This window comes from Cnephaeus nilssonii (genome assembly GCF_951640355.1).
Source record: "Cnephaeus nilssonii genome assembly, chromosome: 12".
NCBI lineage: Eukaryota > Metazoa > Chordata > Mammalia > Chiroptera > Vespertilionidae > Cnephaeus > Cnephaeus nilssonii.
Genome location: NC_137083.1, coordinates 23,918,811 through 23,939,333, shown reverse-complemented (window position 1 = coordinate 23,939,333; position 20,523 = coordinate 23,918,811). Strand labels below are relative to the sequence as shown.

At 42.6% G+C, this 20,523-nt stretch overlaps 1 protein-coding gene across 1 annotated transcript; it reads right to left on the bottom strand.

Moving 5' to 3' along the window:
- Positions 1-257: 257 nt before the first annotated feature.
- On the bottom strand, positions 258-20,277 carry ASNS (asparagine synthetase (glutamine-hydrolyzing)). Its single transcript, XM_079786088.1, has 12 exons — positions 20,161-20,277; positions 15,953-16,224; positions 11,264-11,501; positions 7,912-8,097; positions 7,568-7,669; positions 6,992-7,119; positions 5,569-5,695; positions 4,344-4,450; positions 3,784-3,884; positions 1,870-1,951; positions 1,626-1,781; positions 258-1,123 (listed from the first exon to the last, which is right to left on the bottom strand). Exons 2-12 carry the CDS (start codon positions 16,199-16,201, stop codon positions 914-916), a joined length of 1,686 nt encoding a protein of 561 aa, XP_079642214.1. The 5' UTR covers positions 16,202-16,224; positions 20,161-20,277; the 3' UTR covers positions 258-913.
- Between the last annotated feature and the right edge of the window lie 246 nt (positions 20,278-20,523).

The following is a 20,523-nucleotide window of genomic DNA, read 5'->3' as shown; positions in this document are numbered from 1 at the left end:
AATCAGTAGAGACCACAACACTAGAAGGATACACTTGGAACTCTGATGAATATTCTATTGAAAGCCTCCCCTGAAATCTCCCTAAAATCCGCCATTTGGAAAACAGATCAAACCCCTTAAGACAAACGACCCTAAGTGCTCTTCTTCCCCCCCTCTCAAGCCCACACCTATTTTTCCCTTTCTTCCCTCAAAGCAAATGCCTTTACTTTCTTTATACTAAGCAATCAGTGCCCTTCTTCTGCCTCTGTAACTGGTTTCCTAAGCCCACGTAGCCCAGCTGGCTCACTTCTTCTACCTCTGTGACTTTCTAAATAAACTTTTGCTTGTATTTGAGACTTGGCTCTGAAGTCTTTCTTAGCCAAACTTAAGGACCAACGTCCAACATCTGGTGCTGTTCAGCATCAACAGTTCCAGAAGACACACTGCACTGGCACAACAACAACAACCATCCGAATTACTATCTTAGAAAACAGAGCTGTCCTGAACTCTTGCAAAGGACTAACTCCTCCAGAGTCGGCCTAGCCAGCTGTCAGGATGCAGAAAGAACTGAGAGAGGGAAGTCAAGAGAGACCACATGCACTCTGACCAGGCGAGGACTGGAAGGAGGCCCCGTGGGCAGGAGACAAAGCAACCCTGCCAGGAGGGTGCCTGTGCATCCTCGCAGCAAACACCAGGCTGTCCCCCGCGTTCCTCACCCACTCTCTACCTCACTGTGACAGAGTAAAAGCTGCCCAGTTCCTAGTCACCGCTAATGAAAGAACAGTATGAATATAAATGACTGTGGCCATGTTTTACATTTAAGACTTTTTATTTTTTTCACCACCTGGGTAGATGAAGCTCAACGCTGCCCCTGTAGCCCCCAAGTCCTCTCCCCTTCACAATAAGAACATTCACTCTGTGACTTAGAAAGTGCCTACGCTTTGGTGTCTGACTTGTAATGGGTCAGAGTGCGTGCAGAAGGGTCGGTGGCATTAATCCACCTGGGCATCCAGTAGTGGGTCAGCCAGTCAGCCCGGCCTGGGTAGTGGCGTTCAAAGATTTGACGGTAGTAGTAGCCTTCTTTCGTTTTAGGAGTGTTGAAGGGAAACTTCTGGGCTGCAGCTGCCATCATTGCATCATCAACCTGTAAGAATGAGAGTATAAAACCAAAATGTTTGGGGTTTTTTTAAAACAGCACGGAAATACATGTATTTAATTTGGCTTCATAAAACCAAAAGAGAAAAGAAAGATATGTAAAGGCTTGACTGTAAATACGGCCGGAGATCTTCAGCATCACCCATCACTTAGAAAGTGTTAAATACCACAAAATGCATAGCTGTGGAACTTTTAAAGAACATTCAGATGCATATTTCTAATCTCTGATGGTTGAGTGTTTTATTCATTTATGCCTCATCGTGCCTGGTGCCCAGCAGGGGCCCAGAGATGTGTTAAATGAAGGTCAGTGATGATTGGTTAAGTCTCTTCTCTCTTTTAATAGGGGATGCTGCTTTATAATCCTGTGTGCTAGTTAATTCTTAAAAAAGAGGAAATCTCTCCTACAGATAACAAAACATTGAAACTAAGCACAAAATAAACTCTATACCCAAATTGTCCTATTCCAGAAAATACTTTTAAAAGCATCCTACCTGATGTTCAATATGCTCCTGTAAAATCCTAAACCAGGAATTCTTAACTGAGGTTATGCCATCACTGAAGGCTTCTTTCGGTCGCCAGAGAATCTCTTTCGGTAGCAGGTTGGAGTCCTCAAATGTCTCTCTCAGGAGATGCTTTTCTATCCCGTTCTGACATGAAAACAAAAGGAGCATCAGGAAAAGCTCCAGATACAACCAACACCAATGGCCAGTTTTTATCCTGAACTGATGCACCTACCTTGGGAATTCTCATATCAGGCGGCAGAGACAAGTAATAGGAACAAAACCGATGGTCCAGGAATGGGACTCTCAATTCAAGGCTTAAAGGAGAAGAGAAGAGATCCAAGTCAAGATGGATATTTAGTGCCTGTCCGTTTAGATCCTGGTTTAGTTTCCTAGCAATTCAACCAGCCTCTAAGTATTGTTAAGATTATAATGTCATTTTTCAATCCTCCTAACTGATTGCCCTGTAAAAACTAACGAATACATATGTATTACCTCATCTAGGGCAGTGGTCGGCAAACTCATTAGTCAACAGAGCCAAATATCAACAGTACAATGATTGAAATTTCTTTTGAGAGCCAAATTTTTAAAACTTAAACTTCTTCTAATGCCACTTCTTCAAAATAGACTCGCCCAGGCCGTCTATTTGTGGAAGAGCCACACTCAAGGGGCCAAAGAGCCGCATGTGGCTCGCGAGCCGCAGTTTGCCAACCATGCATCTAGGGAGTGAAACAAGCAGTTTGAGAAGTATTACTTTTACTTTCCCTTCTGTGAACAAGTGAACACCTATCTCAAAAAACAGAGAAAGAATCATGAGTGGCATGGATGATTAAGAATGTCCTTTGGGCCCTAACTGGTTTGGCTCAGTGGATAGAGCATTGGCCTGCACACTGAAGGGTCCCAGGTTCGATTCCGGTCAAGGGCATGTATCTTGGTTGTGGGCACATCCCCAACAGGGGGTGTGCAGGAGGCAGCTGATCGATGTTCCTCTCTCATCGATGTTTCTTTCTATAAAAATCAATAAAATATATATTTTTAAAATGGGATTGCTTTCTTTAAAAAAAAAAAAGAAAAGAACGTCCTTTGCCTTGACCTTTCAGACTCAAAGGTTTTTCTGGGTGAGACCATCTCTTGTCCTATTAAAAGCTGTAATGATAATTCAAAATTTTTTGCTCAACTGATTGAAAATTACATACAAGATTCAGTATAAACCTATGTTCCAGTTTCCTCACAGGGGTATCATTTGCATCCCGAATCCTGGTGACTGATGAGGACAAATGGATAGGACCATAACCACGGATTCAGTTCATTGCCACCCCCATAATTTACTAGTATTACTCTCTAATCTAAGTGTGATTGGTAGAAGCAACAGAAACATTTAATGTTGGTTATTTAACATGTATAGCAAGTGTCTTCAACTCTCCAACATGACCAGCTAAAAAGTGAAACTTTATAACATATACTTTTCTAATCCTCACTCGGGGACATGTTTTTATTGATTTTAGAGAGAGAGGAATCGGGAGAGAGAGAGACATTGATGTGAGAGAGAAACATCAATCAGTTACCTCCCGCATGCACCCCAACAGGAGATCGAACCCACAAACTAGGTATATGCCCTGACGGGGAATCGAACCTGAAACCTTTTGGTGTACAGAAATATGCTAAAACATACTAAGCCAACCAACCAGGGAAAAAGTGAAAACTTTAGCCAACAGAAAAGATACCATAGAAACCCGGTTTTATACTCTTATCAAACCTCTTGCATCTTTTTATCCCTACGCAGGATCACACAGCATCCAGCAGACAGGTGCTCAGCACCTGTGATAAGGAGGTGTATAATTTTCACTTCCCTTCAAGACTTAAAAAGAGCTGCAATTGCCTTCCCTCGCGGTTACTCAGATATGAGCGGAATGTTGTTATGCTGTGAAGGTGGAAACTCGGTCTAGAGCAACCTGTGAAAGTCCTATCAATTCCCACAGCAGCACTTTGACTTTAGCCTAATTCCTTTGGGGCTAAGAGACAAGCTTCATTTTCTCTATGAAAGTCACACCCGGCAACATATAACCAACGGGAAAGAAAAAAAGTCGGCCATTGCACTTTCTGTGCTTGAGGTTAATTTTTAGCATCGCCTCTCAAAACACTGAGTTACCCGTGGGCAGCAGTAGTTCGATCTGCGCGGAGGACGTCGAACAGATAGAGCTCCTTCAGCAGCCTCTCGCTCTCCTCCTGGGCCTTTTCCGGAGAAGGAGCCTAGCATACCAACAGCTGACAGTCAGAAATGCACAGACAGATGTGCTTTGAGCAAATAAAAGCTTTTGCTTCTTACTCTTACACATACTCCAACTCTAAAGGTGTGTGAGGCAAAAAGCCAGAGTTTAGGGAAGGGAGGGATGCTGTATAAAACATGTCTTCCTCACACCAAAGAACAAATACAATGGGCACACTGTGCAATAACCACAATATCACAGGGGATTAAGAAACATGATTCCCTGCTTAAAGAATAGAGTATATGACATTATTAAGACTTCTTTCTCCCTCCAAGAAAACACAAAGCAGACAGTGTCAGACTTCCTCATATACCTCCCAAGGTACTCAAAAGTATTATTGCTATACTGAAAATAGTGAAATAATTAATACTTTCCCCCTTTTTTTCATTTTTCATGCTTTTCTGAATCTAACACCAATAGCCTTCCATTTCCAAATGCTTACCTTGTGAAAATATATGTAACCCTGAGTAAGTTCATCTGAGCCTTCTCCAGAGAAGATCACTACACTATCTGTGTTCTTCCGAATGTACTTGGAAATTAAGTACATACCTTAAAGAAGAGACAGAAATTGCTATTAATGTCGACATAACTCTTCACCAAAAATGTCTTTTATTTGGCTTTTGGAAACAACTACAAGTTTTGTTCTTAGGTTAGACTCTTACCATTTTTGTATAGTGATAGTGGTATGAAATGTATGAATTTTTTAAGATATTTGCATCATTGTTCAGTTTAGCAAAATTTTAAGGTGGATATTCTTGTCTAAAAGCATTAAAATTTTAAAACTATATGTGAAAATGTGGAATGGTTTTGGGCTATTGCACTGTAAACGCATGAGTTTTAGATTAAGTATACAAAAAAATAGTAAGAGAGTTAAGGTTTTGGTAGTTTAGTTTTAATTTTTTTTAATACTATCCATCCACCAATTTTCACATATAGTTAAATATACTATATGTTATTAAAATATGCCCATTGCTTCCTCCTCCACATCCCTGTAAACCAGTATTTGTTTGTAACACTTCCCTAGGCAGACTTTTTAAACATTTTTATTAATTGCTCCCCCCCCCCCCCACCCAACAAAGTATTAACACCAGATAAACTATACAGTATATCTGTTCATGGATTTTGGCTCCCTTGTGAGAGTCCTATCAGATTCTGAGTCTCTTAAAAGAGGCATATCTAAGCCGGTACATATTAGAGGCTCAATAACATTGGATCAGTCTGACTTGAAATACACTTCTGATATTGGTGTGTATCCACCAGATAAAACTAGTATTGCCTGTTACTGATTGATAAGCCGTATGATGAAATATTTATCAGAATGTATCTAAAATGAGTATTCCTTACAGAAAATTAGTTACAACATAGACCTATTTCCCTATTTGGCCAAGAAACATTATACAGAGAAATTGGGGGAAGAGGTTGCAGAACATATATATCTACTCTTTAGAGAAATATAAACAGTGATACTATAAACGTGGAAGTTTACATATTTGTTGTCCCTCTCACTCCAAAAATTCAGGGAATTCTTAAATGATCTTGTCTTAGACAATTGGTGACTATTTCCATTCATTCTGGAGTATGCTTTGTAAACTGTTGCTTGAAATAATATTCTTAAAACTTATAGTTTTTCAGATTAAAAGTCTTCTTGATATTATAAAACCCCTTACCCACTGAAGCGCGAACTGTTGTAATGTCGTAAGTTTCCAAGGAAAATATGACTTCATCCAGGGCCTGAATACCTTCCTCATGGTTAAAGAGGACTTCATGGTGTTCACTCCCAATATGATTTGCCACCTGGTTATATAAGGAAATACCCACACACTTGTTATTGAAAGAAAATAACTGCCCTTGGAAATGAAACTTGACTCTAGTTCACAATGTCTTATGAACTAACAATAGTGGAAAACTATTGGCAAAATAAGGGGAAACGGTTCAGTAGGCCCCCACAATATGGGCAAATGGTTCTCCAGGCCACCACATAGAAGTTTCACCTAGTCAAGTTCCCTTTAACCACCAAGAGGTAGAACTCCCATCAGCCTTTCACTACAAGACTTTAACCTAACAGTGAGAGGCTTCCAATTAGCATACCACCCCACCCCGCAAACACAAATCTACTTTACCTAACTACCTCATCGATCTCTAGTCCAGCATGGTTCTACTCTAACCTTGGACATCTTTTGGCCCTCCTGCAATGCCTCATTTTATACCCAGGATGTTATGCCTAAATGAAATGGCCCCTCCCCTTATTCTATTTTCTTTGGCTATTTTGGATTCTTTCATCATTAATCAACTTGCTTTGGGACTGCTCTCTAGCTCTTTATCCATCATTCTCTATCAGTTTTTCCAGATTAGGAATGAGGTCTCCTGCACACTGAACGTGTACTACATCACCTTTACCCATAGTCCTAAACATACTGCTTTATAAAAACAAACAAGACTCAAGCCCTGGCTGGTGTGGCTTAGTTGGTTGGGTGCCATCTCATGCACCAAAAGATTGCTGGTTTGATTCCCAGTCACAGCACATGCCCACATTGTAGGTTCAATCCCCAGTAGGGGGCTTGCAAGAGGCAGCCAATCAATGTTCTGTTCTCACATCAATGTTTCTCTCTCTCTCCCTCTCCTTTCCTCTCTCTAGAAATCAATTTTTAAAAATCTTTTAAAAATAAAATAACAGCTAACATTTGCCAAGTACTTACGACATGCTAGGCTCTACCCTGTGCACTTTTTGTGAATTATGTAATTTTCACCTCAAACCTATCCTGTAGTAGATACTATTACTGCCATTACATACATAAGTGAGGAACTGCCAGGTGGAGCTAGGATTTGAAATGAGCAAGCAGGCTCCTAAGCCTGAAGGCCTAACCACTTTCAAAAGGAGAATGATTATCATAGCGTTTTTGTGAGAACTGCATTGACCATGGTAAATAAAAGTACCCAGAATACAGTGTATAACATAGTTGACACTGGCATTTCATTACATTTTAACATAGTTAATGCTAAAACAATTACCAGAGTCAATATAGCAGAAGTACAGAATCATCATTACTGACTTTATTTTCATTCTAGTAACAGGCAGAGATAGTGTCTTACCTTTCTGGCAGCTAGTAAATCAGGACTGTCTTCCATGCCAATTGCGAATGTCTGGAAAGGGTACTGGACTTGGGCCTCCTTTAGCTGCTTCAACAGGGTGGCAGCAACCAAACTGGAATCCAAGCCCCCTACGAGCAAGACGACAGGTGGACTGGTCAGTCATGTGCCGTGCACAGACTGGGACAGATGACTTGCATTCGGATTAAGCACCAAGATTGGAGTTTTATCATTTAAAATCCCCAACTTTTATAAACTGAAAGCCAACTTGAATAAGAGAAAAATCTAACATAGTCAGTGATCATGGTAACAGTATTTGAATTGGTTCAACAATCACTACACACAACTCTAAAAAATGTTTACTCACTCATCCCAACAATAATTATAGTGTAACTTTAAGTTGCCAAATTACCAGAAATATGAAATGCAGCTTAGAGAAAGCTGTTTCATCCTATAATGGAGAAAAGATTGTCATAAAGTAAATATTTTATAGGCAAAACCTCAGGGATAGCTACAAATCCTTTAACTTAAATACATGATAAATATAACTTGTTTTTGTGGTTTTTTAACAGTCTTCACCTGATAAAAGACAGCCGATCCTTCTGTCTGTCATCAAACGTTTCCTGATGGCATTGTCAAAAAGGATTCGGAGGTTGCTCTTCACGGTTTCTATCTCAAAACCTGTGAACACATAAAGTAAGTGAAGCAGCGCCAGGCACGCTCGGGCTGAGTTACTTGCTGCGAAGAGGTATACAGTCATCGACATCTCTCCTGATGGCATTTGCTCAACAGTGGAGTCTGTCAGATCCCACTGTGCCACCTCCAAATTAAACAGGAAACAGATCATCAATAGGAAATCATTCCAGTGATGCATGAGTGTAATCCTCCGTGGGGAATGGGTAGGTGGGCGTTGGCTTTACTACCTGGGGTCAGTTTCTCCACGCTGTCATACAGGGCGTGTACAGGCTCATCTCTGCAGTGATGATATTTAACCATTTCCACCGATGCAACTTTGCCATTTGGCTTTAAATCCAAAACCTCATAGTGTCCTGGGAGAAAAGGCTCCACTTTTAAAAAAGGAGCGGAGGAGTGCTTCAAGTTAACAAGACCTACAAATTCAAAAGGATAACTTTATTTGAATTAGCACACTTCACAGTAACTTTCATTAGTTAATATCCTTTAAATTCCTATTTGTTTTCCCCTTTTTGATACAAATGCATGTCCATTGCAGGAGCAAAATGAAATGAGTTTTTGGTAAGTCATTCTAAAAGCGATGAGAAATAAAAACAGTTGCAGTACCCTGGCTGAGATCATTCGGTCTGGAAAAGGGCAATGTTATGAAGGATGTAAAAATGTGAGTCAAGAAATTTCAAGGGGTAAATTGAACTTAAGATTATAATTCTATATCATATCAAGTTATCAGGCCCAAAGGAGACACAGCGGAGGTCTGCTTTTCCCTGTGTTCTCCTTACAGCGGTTTCCTAATAGTGCTTAACATATATACTTCTTCTGTGCCATTTGAAATGCCTGAAAATAGACCAACTCAGACAGCTCTTAGTACCCACACTGTGACTGGTATTCTAAGGACCCTTTTATTGATCTCATTATCCTTGCTTCAGCCAGTATTAAATCTAGAAACTAAGTGAGAAAGGACTTGAAATAAAGCAAAAAGAGGCATGCAGGTAGACCAGATTTTAGGTAAGAGATAAAAGGTGACTGTTGCCCTGGCTGGTGTGGCTCAAAGGTTAGAGCACCGGCCCTAAGACCAAAGGGTCTCGGGTTCGATTCCTGGTCAAAGGCATGTACTTCGGTTGCAGGTTCCCCAGTCCTGGTGGGGGTGCATGCAGGAGGTAACCAATCGATGTATCTCTCTCATGTTGATGTTTCTACCTCTTTCCCCGCCTCCTCCCTCCCTTCCATTCTCTCTGGAAATCAATGGGGGAAAAAAAATCCTCATTTTTGCATATTGATCATGTATTCTGTAACCTTAATGAACATAATGGAAGGAATATACAGGGTGGGGCAAAAGTAGGTTTACAGTTGTTCATATGAAAAACAATATTATCCTAGATAATAAAAGCCCAGCAACCATCACGGCAGAACGACCGCTTGACCAGTCACTATGAGGTGCACTGACCATCTACCTCTTGGTTCCTTTCCCCAGCCAGCAGGCTCTAATCGCCGATGGTGAATGGGGAACCAGGGTGGGTGGCGGGGGATGCGGGCGGCACCAGGCCAAGGCCCCCGCCCCACCCGTCACCCCACACACAGAGGGCAACCTGCGGTGCGGGTGGGGCCGGCAAGCAGGCTGAAAAGGCCGACCTCTCGGTCCCTCCCCAGGCTGTCAGGCTCCCATTGCCGATGGGGAATGGGGAACAGGGAACCAGGGTGGGTGGCAGTAGGGGGCAGAGCCGGCTGCCAGCAGCTGGGGAAGATGGCCCCGATTGCAGGCTAGGCCTAGGGACCATACCCATGCAAGATTTCATGCGCCAGGCCTCTAGTAATTAATAAAGAATAATACAAGAATAAACTATTTCATGTACTCATAATCGTAAACCTACTTTAGCCCCCACCCTTTATGGGAACCCTACTTTCTGTTCAATTTTCCTGAAATGTAAAACTGCTCTAAAAAGCAGTCTGTTAATTTTTTAAAATATTAAGAAATCAAAGGACCCTCAGCAGGAAAAAAGGATCAAAGAACTAAATAGACATTTCTCTAATGAAGATATACAAATGGCACACAGACAAGAAAAGATGCTTGATATCACTGTCAACAGGAGAATGCAAATCAAAAGGACAATGAAATAGTACTTCATATGTAGTAGGATGGCTAGAATCAAAGTTAGGAAAAAAGTGTCTGTGAGGATATGGAAAACTGAAACCCTCATATACTGCTGACAGAGATATAAAATGGCACAGCCACTTCGGAGAACAGTCTGCCAATTCCTCCAACAATCAAACACAGAGTTACCACATGACCCAGCGAGTCCACCCCTTAGGGATATACCCAAGAGAAATGAAAACATATGTCCAAACAAAAACTTGCACACAAATGTTTATAGTAGCATTATTCAAAATAGCCAAAAGGGAGAAACAACCCCCATGTCCACCCACTGACAAATGGATAAACAACATGTGGTATATCCATGTAACAAAATACCTTTTGGCCATAAAAAGTAAAAAAAAAAAAAAAAAAAGTAAGTACAATACATGCTACTAGATAGACAAATCTTGAAAACATTATGCAAGTGAAAGAAGCCCATCACAAAAGACCACATGACATGATCCCATTCATATGAAATGTCCTGAATAGGAAAATCCAGAGAGGTTCAACAATTGATGGATATAGAGGGCTGGGGAGTGACAATTAAAGAGTACAGAGTTTCTTCTTTGGGTGATGAAAAATTTTCTAAAACTCATAGGAGTTTTGGTTGTAGATATCTGTGAATATACTGAAAACCGCCGAATTATATACTTTAAATGGGTGAATTGTAAGGTATGTGAATTATATTATCAATAAGCTGTTTTCAGAATGCTAAATAAGTATTTGCTATAGCTATGGCCTGGTTCCACAGTGCAACAATTGCAGGGCCAATCCTAATATTATAATACCAGAGGCCCAGTGCACACATTCGTGCACCGGTCGGGCCCCTTGGCGTAGCCTGCGGGGATTGTGCCGAAACCGGCAGTCCAATAACGCCTGCTGCTCCTGCCTGTCACTCCCGCTCATCCCGGCCCCGCTGCGCCTGCCACGGGCTTGTGCCCAGTCAGTCCCGATCGGAGAGGCTCGTGCCTCCGCAGCTGCGCTCGCCAGCCATGAGCCCTGTGTCTGGCGTCCATCGGTCAGCTGAGCGGCGCTCCCACTGTGGGAGCCCACTGACCACCAGGGAGCAGCTTCTGCATTGAGCGTCTGCCCCCTGATGGTCAGTGTGCATCATAGTGACCGGTTGACCAGTTGTTTAAGCTTTTATATATAGATAGATAGATGATAGAGGTAAACTTGCCAAGACATATGGGATCAAACTATATGCAAAGCATATTAGCACAACAAAAATTAAGTGAATTTACTACATAGATTTATACTTCAAGGATTACAGAATTTAAGTGCTAAAAGGAGAATCCAACTACTTGGTTTAAAAAACTCAAGCCAGAGGGTGTCAGTCAATTGTAAAATTCTGTATTGCCCCTATGGAATTTGCAAATATGACCTAGGGGGAAAAAAATACATAAAATCCAGGATAATAATGAAAATCTGTAGAAAAAATATATCATTACCTTTAGCTTCTGAACACACAGCCAAAAATCCATCTTCTGTCATGGCTCTAAACAACGGTCTGACTCCATAGGTATCTCTGCCCAGGAACACTTTCTTATTCGCTGTATCCAGTAAAATAAATGCAAATACCCCATCCAACAGACTAGCAGTTTGCTCAATTCCTCCTTTGTTATAAAGATGAAGGATTATCTCACCATCCACTTTGGTTTGATATTCAAATGCAAAATGGTGTTGCAGCTTAAGGAAGCAATAGCAAAATTAAAGTGTTAGAATCCTTGCATTCACTAATAATTATTTTTTTAATTTATTTACTAGAGGCCCAGTGCACGAAATTTGTGCACGGGTACAGTCCCTAGGCCTGGCCTGTGATCAGAACCATCTTTCCTGGCTTCCCGCAGCTGGTCCAAGCCCCCCCCACCACTCACCCCCGGTTCCCCGTTCACCATTGGGCGATCGGAGCCTGCCGGCCGAGGAAAAGGATCGAGAGGTGGTCAATGCGCCTCATAGTGACTGGTTGAGCGGTCTTTCTGGTAGTTCCACCATTAGGGTCAATTTGCATATTACCCTTTTATTATATAGGATTTTTTATTTATTGATTAAGGTTTTACATATATGTCCTTATCCCCCTTTGCCCCCCAACCCCCCCATTCATGCCCTCACGCCCCTGGTGTCTGTGTCCATTGGTTAGGCTTATATGCATGCATACAAGTCCTTTGGTTGATCTCACTAATAATTTTTTAATGCCAAGTTCTTTCAATATTTCTATGCTCAATAATCATTTCATGCACTTGAGTGGTTTAGAAGAATCATGGCATTCCGTGAAAATCTTAGTTGCATTCTCATAAACAGAATGGGGAGATAATGCACCAGAACAGCAAATGCTTGGAGGTATGGAGGGGTGGGCAAAAGTAGGTTTATAGTGGTTTGTATGGAAAATAATACAATGATTAATAAATAATAATACAAGAACAAACTCTGTTTCACATACTCACAATTGCAAACCCACTTTTGCCCACCCCTGTATACATGTAAGTTAAGCAAATGGGTTGTCCAGTTGCCATGACCCTAAAAATGTATCTTCTACTATTGTGAAATTTTGGTTTCCAAATGTAGTACTGACTGAGTTTCTTCTAGTTCTGCCTAAAAGACCCACCTACGGAAATAGAAAGCAAAAGCACAAACTTATTTGGCACGATTCCCCAGCAAATAAGTAATAATAGAGACACGTGGTCTAAAACAAAGCTGCAGGTCCCTGGAGGAGGACATCCAGTCCCCCCACTCAGCAGTGGAATTACAGGGACTTCTCACAGACACACAAAACGGCAGTGGAGCTGATTAGAGCACGTGCTCGATGGAGCAGCAGAGACTGTCACTATCACCGCCGAGTAAGGAAGTTGAAGTTATGCCCCCAGGCCCCCTGGGTCTCCATCATCACTGGCAAACTGTGCTCAATTCATGATTTTCGGCTGACGATGGAGAGAAAAAGGTTCCCACAAAATCAGGTGGAAATTCTAGATAAGTTTTAACATTTAAAACACATTTTTAATTTTCAAAAAGTAAGTCTAGCCTGGCTGGCGTGGCTCAGTGGTTGAGCGTCGACCTATGAACCAGCACAGTTAGGGCACATGCTCAGGTTGCAGGCTCGATCCCCAGTGTGGGGTGTACAGGAGGCAGCCGATCAATGATTCTCTCTCATCATTGATGTTTCTATCTCTCTCTCCCTTCCTCTCTGAATCAATAAAAAAATATATTTTAAAAATTTACGTTTGTATACATACGGCCTATGAAACATGCTTCACAATCTCCCTCACTTTATAAACCTGTGGCCCTTCTGTCTCTAAGCCCCCCACAGAACACAGTCCAAAAATGGGGGTTGGCCGCCTCCAGTGACTACAAAGCCACCGCTTGGTTGCCTCTCCCTGCTCTAAGAGACCGTCAGAGATGATCCCTGTCACGGGCAGGTGAGGTGTGGAAACGGTCTTCTGCTGACCCTTCTGGACTTAAGTACCTGAGGGATGAGTGACCCTAAAGTATCCAATGATTTCAGCAAGCAGCAGCTTCCCAAATCTTCCCTCCACTACCATGTCATCACCGCTCTTGGGTGTAAACTTTGCAGGTAATTTATGGGTTAATGATTCACATGTGCCACCTCCCACTCTCCTGAGAGAGAAGCTCCCATATCTTGCTACCATCTGGAAATCACAGTGCCCTTGGACTTGGCTGCAAGGCCCTGCCGCTCCCTGCAGGGAGAGGGCCTCCTCTATGGCCCAGCCTTTACTCAGATTCCTCCTCTCCTTGCCTCATTCTCCCTCCACTCCCAATACACCTCAGGCTGCATTTTAGTGGTAGTAGTAAATTTTATTTTCATCAACAAGAGGAGGGCTTTGGAGCTCCTGTTGCAGAATACTTTACAAGAGCCTAAAATGTCCATTCTTTAGCCAGGTTTCTAGCTGCTCACACTGCATTACCACAGACGACAGATAGAAGCAATGGAACCTCTCTGCTTTTGACAATACAACACACTTCGCTAATTTACAATATCTTAAAAATACTTAACTTTTTATGACTATTAACAAAGCACACAAAAGCAGCAATGCAGTTCAAGTAAACAAGGAATTTCCTGTCTCGTTTAAGGCAAAAGTCAGGCTAATAGTACCATAATACAACCTAGCATGCTTGTGCATTTGGTACTAATTTGGCTTAAGAAAGGAGTTTTAACGGCTCCCCTCCTGGACTCCACTAGCATGAAACTCCATTCTTACCTTCCCTGTCCACCATGTTGTCTTCAAACACCTAGAGCAGTGGTCGGCAAACCGCGGCTCGCGAGCCACATGCGGCTCTTTGGCCCCTTGAGTGTGGCTCTTCCACAAAATACCACGTGCGGGCGCGCACGTACAGTGCGATTGAAACTCCGTGGCCCATGCGCAGAAGTCGGTTTTCGGCCTGGGCGAGTCTATTTTGAAGAAGTGGCGTTAGAACACTCAAGGGGCCAAAGAGCCGCATGTGGCTCGCGAGCCGCGGTTTGCCAACCACTGACCTAGACAAATGATGCCTGATGTATATATACTAGGCCATTAATAAATGTGAAAGGCATTTGAGGAGTAACTATAAAAAATTTTCAAATGAGAAGTCTGTAATTGAGTGCTCCTATAAGCAGACAACAAACAATGGCAAAAGCTACCGTTTAGAGATAAAAACTAAAAGTCCAAAGGGTGGTTAGAATATAAAACCCTACCCACGAATGATAGGTGTGTAACAAGAAGGCTCAAAAAATACCCAGAGATATGAACCTTGAATGAAATCTGGCTCAAAACCAATAAACAAACTAACTAACAATAAAAAAAACCAGCTATAAATATATTCCTGGGAAACTTGGGGAAATATAAACTAGATATTAGAAGGTATTATGGATTCTTAGTTTTAATGATAGTATTGGTATTAGGTTAGAGAATGTCCTTATTCTTAAGACATATATGCTTGCATGTTTAGAAGAGTCATAGTATTTGTAATGTACTCAAAATACAACAAAAAATAAATGTGTATGTGTATAAATATAGAGAAACAGAGATAAAGCAAATATGGCAAAACTAACAGTTATTCAATTGGTTTTCATCATTCTGTTCCTTTTAAAATTAAAAGTTGGAAAGGATGACAAAAAACCCTGCAAATTTTCGATTTAATTTTTCTTATGAAACATTAGCCAAATAATTCCAGATTGGAAGGTTCTTAGTAAATTTAGCTTCCTCAGGTCAGAATTTCCATCCCCTCACCCATTCTCATCCTAAGAGTAAACTTTTACCAGATTAGAAAGCTGTTCCAATTTTAATGCTGCTAAAAGTCCTACTTCTTGCATTTAATTGCATCTGGCTACCTTTCTGTCCTTTGTTCTGATTAAGTGGAAGAATGCAATCACAATAAATATCTTAAGGACAGCATTTAAAAAAAGCTACAAGTATGATCACCTCCAAACTATTAAATCTCAAATCTCTGTGCTCTTAGAATGATATGCCAACTCCATACTATACCAAGTCCTACTTGATCTGTTCCTGCCTGCCTTCCCAACCCTAACTTGTTTTCTTAAGACAATCTGAGGACCACTTCCTGCCTCGGGTCTTCTACACCTGCTAGTCTCTCTACAGAAAATGCTATTCCCAATGCTGGCTGATGCTTGTCCACTGCCTCTCAGTTCGAGTGTCAATTTCTCAAGAGACCCCCCCCCCCCACTCTGACTACCCTTCCCAAAACTGGATCCCCCATATCCACCAGCTCCATATTCATTTCAGGATGCTGTTATATGTACAATGACTTTTTTTGTCTGCTCCCTAAATAGAATAAGCTCCTTTACAATGCAAACCTACCTCTCTTATTTACTACTGAATCCCCAGCACCTAACACCCAGCCTAGCACAGGCTCTAATGAACCTTTAAATTCATGATGGGGGAGAGGGGGATACTAAGAGTTAAAAAACCTGAATTGTAATTCACATTTTATCTTTTCTGTGTGTGACCAAGTCACTTCACCCTTCTGCTCATCAGTGCCCGGTCTATATAATTGGAACAAATGAGATCATGTACCTGGAAAGTGCTTTGAAAGTAAAAACCATTATATAAGATATGTAAAAATGATTACACCCAATGAGCTCTGAGGCTTAATCACATCAAGATATCTTCTGGTTTCATTCTGTTTACCTTCCGGTGGTTGTAGATTTCTCCGTTGTAACATAGCCACAAATAAGGGTATTTCTTTACTCGAATTGGCTGCATTCCAAACAGCTGGTCAACCACCGCCAACCGGTGAAATCCAAAGCAGCAGTTGGTATATCCATTGACATTCTCAAAGCGAAATGCATCCGGACCCCTGTGCGCGATCTTCATAGCACTCAGACACTGAACAGAAAGGCAGTCATCGCTGCCAAAGAGGGCCCAAATGCCGCACATGGTGCAGTGAAGCGACGTGTTCTCTGTGGAGGGAAAAGCAGACCCGTTAAATACTCAGGGTCCGAACCTTATTTAGTTTGTATTACATCTAGATTCAAAAAACTTGCATAAACCATTTCAAAGACTGAAATATAAACTATCGTATCTACAGCATCGGATGGCAGGCCAACAGGAGTAGAAAATAACTTAATTTACTTACAAGTATTCAGGAAAGATGGATGGCCTTTTTGTCTGGCCAGCTATATAGCAACTTAGCACCCAAAGCCTGAATCTCTCTCATCCTGGGATTTGGTCGGCTAGAGCCGGCAGTGTTCAGGCCACATCCTATTCTGCATGCTAGGGTCACTCCCAAAATACAGATGCCACGTAGGCTGGCTAATATCCAGCCCTACTCCCTCCAGCCCAGAATCTCAAAAGCCCTCAAAAGTGCATGAGACTCTCTAGATTCCGACAGTATCCTCAGGGGTCTCCTTGACAATTAAAGATAGAAGATAGCGGGTGGAATGGAAGATGATACATACTGCTAAAGTGTAATAGGAAGGCCCTAAGCGGTTTGGCTTAGTGGATAGAGCGTCAGCCTGCGGACTGAATGGTCCCAGGTTCGATTCCGGTCAAGGGCATGTACCTTGGTTGCGGGCACATCCCCAGTAGAGGGTGTGCAGGAGGCAACTGATCGATATTTCTCTCTCATCGATGTTTCTAACTCTCTATCCCTCTCCCTTCCTCTCTGTAAAAAAAAATCAATAAAATATATTTTTTTAAAAATAAAGTGTAATATGAAGATAGACAGCTGTTATAAGCGTTTCACAACTTCTAGCTTACCACTAAGTGATTTACTCAAATGTGATCAAAGAAATTATAAAGAGAAAAGGCAAGCAATATTATCTGATACAGATATTCTGGCTTTATAACAACAACAACAATTACATTGACAGAAATACACAATGTTCACCATCCAATTGTCCTCAAGGAGGGTCTCAAATATTTTTTTGTCTCAAAGCCGCCTTGGTCAGTAAACAAGCAGAGTAGATGGGCCATAGACAGTGATGACATCTCTGAAAAACAGCTGGGTTCATCCCGTAGGCCAATAAGAAAATAGATAATTCCTACAAATGTTAATTATCTGGCAACTTAAAATTTTCAACTGTGAAATAAAGGGCTGTTTTATTTGGATGCTGCCAGCTCAAAACAGTTATTTTATCAAAATAGTAATTTGGAAATGATTGATTTTGGTATTTTTTAAAAATGTAAATTTGCAGCAAATGCCTAGATAATTTGGGACAAAGATCGATCATAAAGATATACACACACACACACACACACACACACACACACACACATACACACTCATGTTATATCAATCATTTTGAGCAATCTTCTGAGGGTATTTTATTTGTATCTAAATGAACCTCAAAGCTCCATTTGGCCTCTTAATGAGACTAGAACAAATTAATTGAATACGGTGTTAACACAAGCAACTGGGAAATACAGCATATGTCTTATGCCAGTCCCTTCCACACACTGGGCCAAATACCCAATAATGTGATTTAGTGGGAAATTCACTGAGATTTAAGTATGACTATTTATAATTCACCTACTTTTGACTCCAGACATATATACAATGGAATATTACTAAGCCATAAAAAAGGAAGTTTGTCATCTGCAACAAATTATATGGACCTTGAGGTTATAATGGTAAGTGAAATAATTCCAAAGAAGATAAATACTATAATGATTTAATTTATACATGGAATCTAAAAAATAAAACAAAAACTCATAGATACAGAGAACAACAGATCAGTGGCTACCAGAGGAAAAAGGGGTCGGAGGATTGGCAAAAGGTGTGAAGGGGGTCGATTGTGTGGCAATGGATAATAACTAGACTTTTGGTAGCGATCATTTTGCAGTGTACACAGCTATCAAATTACAGTGCTGTACAACTGAAACTTCAATTTTACAAAAAGTGGGCTGGAAAAGTGCTTTGAAAACCACGTGAGGTCATTAGCCAATCACCTATTTACCTAGGTCCTACTAATGTTGCTTAGAGAATCTCATTATTAAGCCTGCTAAAGATAAATACTAACCACTAGCTTGGAAGGGAAAAGGGGGAACAAGTTTGTGAAGCACTTACTTCTCCAGCAGAAAAAAAAAAGCAGACTAAAACCATCATCTATTGTATTTATTGGAATCAGTCTCATTAGAGGGCAAAGGTCCTACTGCTATTACTTGTTCCCAGTAATTATCCATATCTATAATAATAAAAGGGTAATATGCTAATTAGACCGGACATCCTTCCGGACAAAACCAGGGCTGTGAGGGAAGCCGGGTCCCAGGTGCCTGCCAATGGCCAGAGCAAAGCCCAGGTCCCAGTGCCAGAGGGAAGCTGGTGCCGGCAGCTGGGGGAAGGAAGGCCTACTCTTGCAGGAATTTCGTGCCAGTAGGGCCTCTAGTTTCCTCATAAACTTCTAGAGCAGTGCTGTCCAACACAAATGGGAGCCACATATGTAACTTTAAATATACTAGTAGCTCCATTAAAATAAAAGAGAGAGAGAATGTGAAATTAACAATAAAAATATTTTATTTAGCACATTTTACCAAAAATAGTGTCATTTGAACATTTAATCAGTACTGTATTAACAATTATATCAAGGAGGCATTTCTCAATTGGGACTAGCACATCTCACCTGGGACTAGCCAGCATTGCAAGTTCTCAATACAGTCACATGTGGCTAGTCCCTACCGACTTGGATAGTGGTTTTGGTGCATTACATTCTGATTACCAACTACTTAAACTTCATGTCACTTTATTTTTACATTAAGATCTGAGCAACCAACTCCTGGTCAGGTTCCCGACCAGGAGTTGCTTCTATTTTTTTATTTTTATTTTTTAATTCTCACCCAAGGATATCTTCCCATTGACCTTTAGAGCATGAGAGTGGGAGGGAGGGAGAGCAGAGGGAAAGAGAGAGACATACACATGGGCTGGTTGCCTCCCGCACTTCCCCTGATCTGGGCCGGGGAATCGAACCAAAAAACCGAGGTATGTGCCCTTGACCAGGAATCGAACCCTCTACCCTTCGGTCCACAGGCGATGCTCTGAACAACCGGCCAGGGCAAGACTAAATTGCTTCTAATTAATCTTACTGCAATGCGATCAATTAATGAAAAAAAAAAAAGAGTTCTCGGTGCTTTTAAATTACTATTAGTCAAGCACCCAGAGCAACAGATGCTGGGTCTGTGGGCCACGGGATGAGAAGAAAACTGGTCTTTTATTCAAAATAGTAACATGAATATGAAGTTAGTTCAATTGAACAAATAATCCACTGAAAACGAGTAAGCCAGTTCTTGTGCCTTTTTCTGTACCACGCCGCCTGTCGCCCTCCACATATCTCTTTCCGTAGGTTTTGTTCAGCGGGTCACCTGAGTGGGGGGTGTTAGGGGGTGTTTAGGTAAAAGAGGCGCAGCCAGAGGTGAGAGGGAAAGTACAGATCCCGAGGCCGAGACCCACAACCCCGACACCGCCCCCTTCTGGACCAGCACCAGGCTACCAAATCCCCCTGGGGCTCTCAACAGCACCCGGCCACGTGCACCCTCCAGCCGGTGCACGGGAAGGTCTCGGGACTGCGACAATGTCCACAGGCCTCCACGCAATATAATAACAAATAATAAAATTCACGGGGGGCAACTCAGGCTGCCGCTGACCGCCCCCCGGTCTACGCTCACGGACCCCTCCCTCTGCGGACCACGACGGAGGTCTTCCCTCTCCCGCCCGCTCCCGGGTGCGCAGCAATAGGCCCCGCCCTCTTCACCCCGCAGGAGCCGCAGCATCCGCTGAGCCCGGATCCGCATCAGCCCTCCCGTCGGCGGGGCCAGGCAGCGGCGCATCCTCCTCCCGCCCCCGGGGCAGCCCCGAGGCAAGCGGGGAGAGGCGCTGCGCTGGGCGCGGGAGCCGGGCTTACCTGGGCGCGAGCAGGGCGGGCGGGCAGGTGGCACGGGAGCACAGAGCTGGGCGGCGGGCAGCAGGCGGGCGGGGCGGCGCGGCCGGCCTCCTTCCACTTTATACCGCCTGCCTCCTGTAATGCGTGCGGGAAGTTTCATCATGCCCGCGAGAGCCAACCAGCGCGAGCCGGGGCGTGACCGTGGGCGTGACCGTGGGCGTGACCGTGGGCGTGGGCGTGGCCGGGCGGGAGGGAGGGCGGGACAGGGCGGGGAGCCAGGGGTGCGAGGAGCTGGGAGAAACTCCCCTGTTTCCAGCTCCTTGAAGTGTTATTGCACTTGCTGAAGAATAGCTTCAGAGGTCAGTCCAGGGGGCCCATTGACAC

Bases quoted from the DNA above. Each gene is read 5' to 3' on its own strand.
- ASNS (XM_079786088.1), bottom strand. From the start codon at position 16,201: ATGTGCGGCATTTGGGCCCTCTTTGGCAGCGATGACTGCCTTTCTGTT. The intron at 8,098-11,263 runs GTAATGATATAT...TTGAATTTGTAG, and splicing joins TGTGTGTTCAGAAGCTAAAG to GTCTTGTTAACTTGAAGCAC. The intron at 3,885-4,343 runs GTAAGCATTTGG...TTGGTATGCTAG, and splicing joins GTTACATATATTTTCACAAG to GCTCCTTCTCCGGAAAAGGC.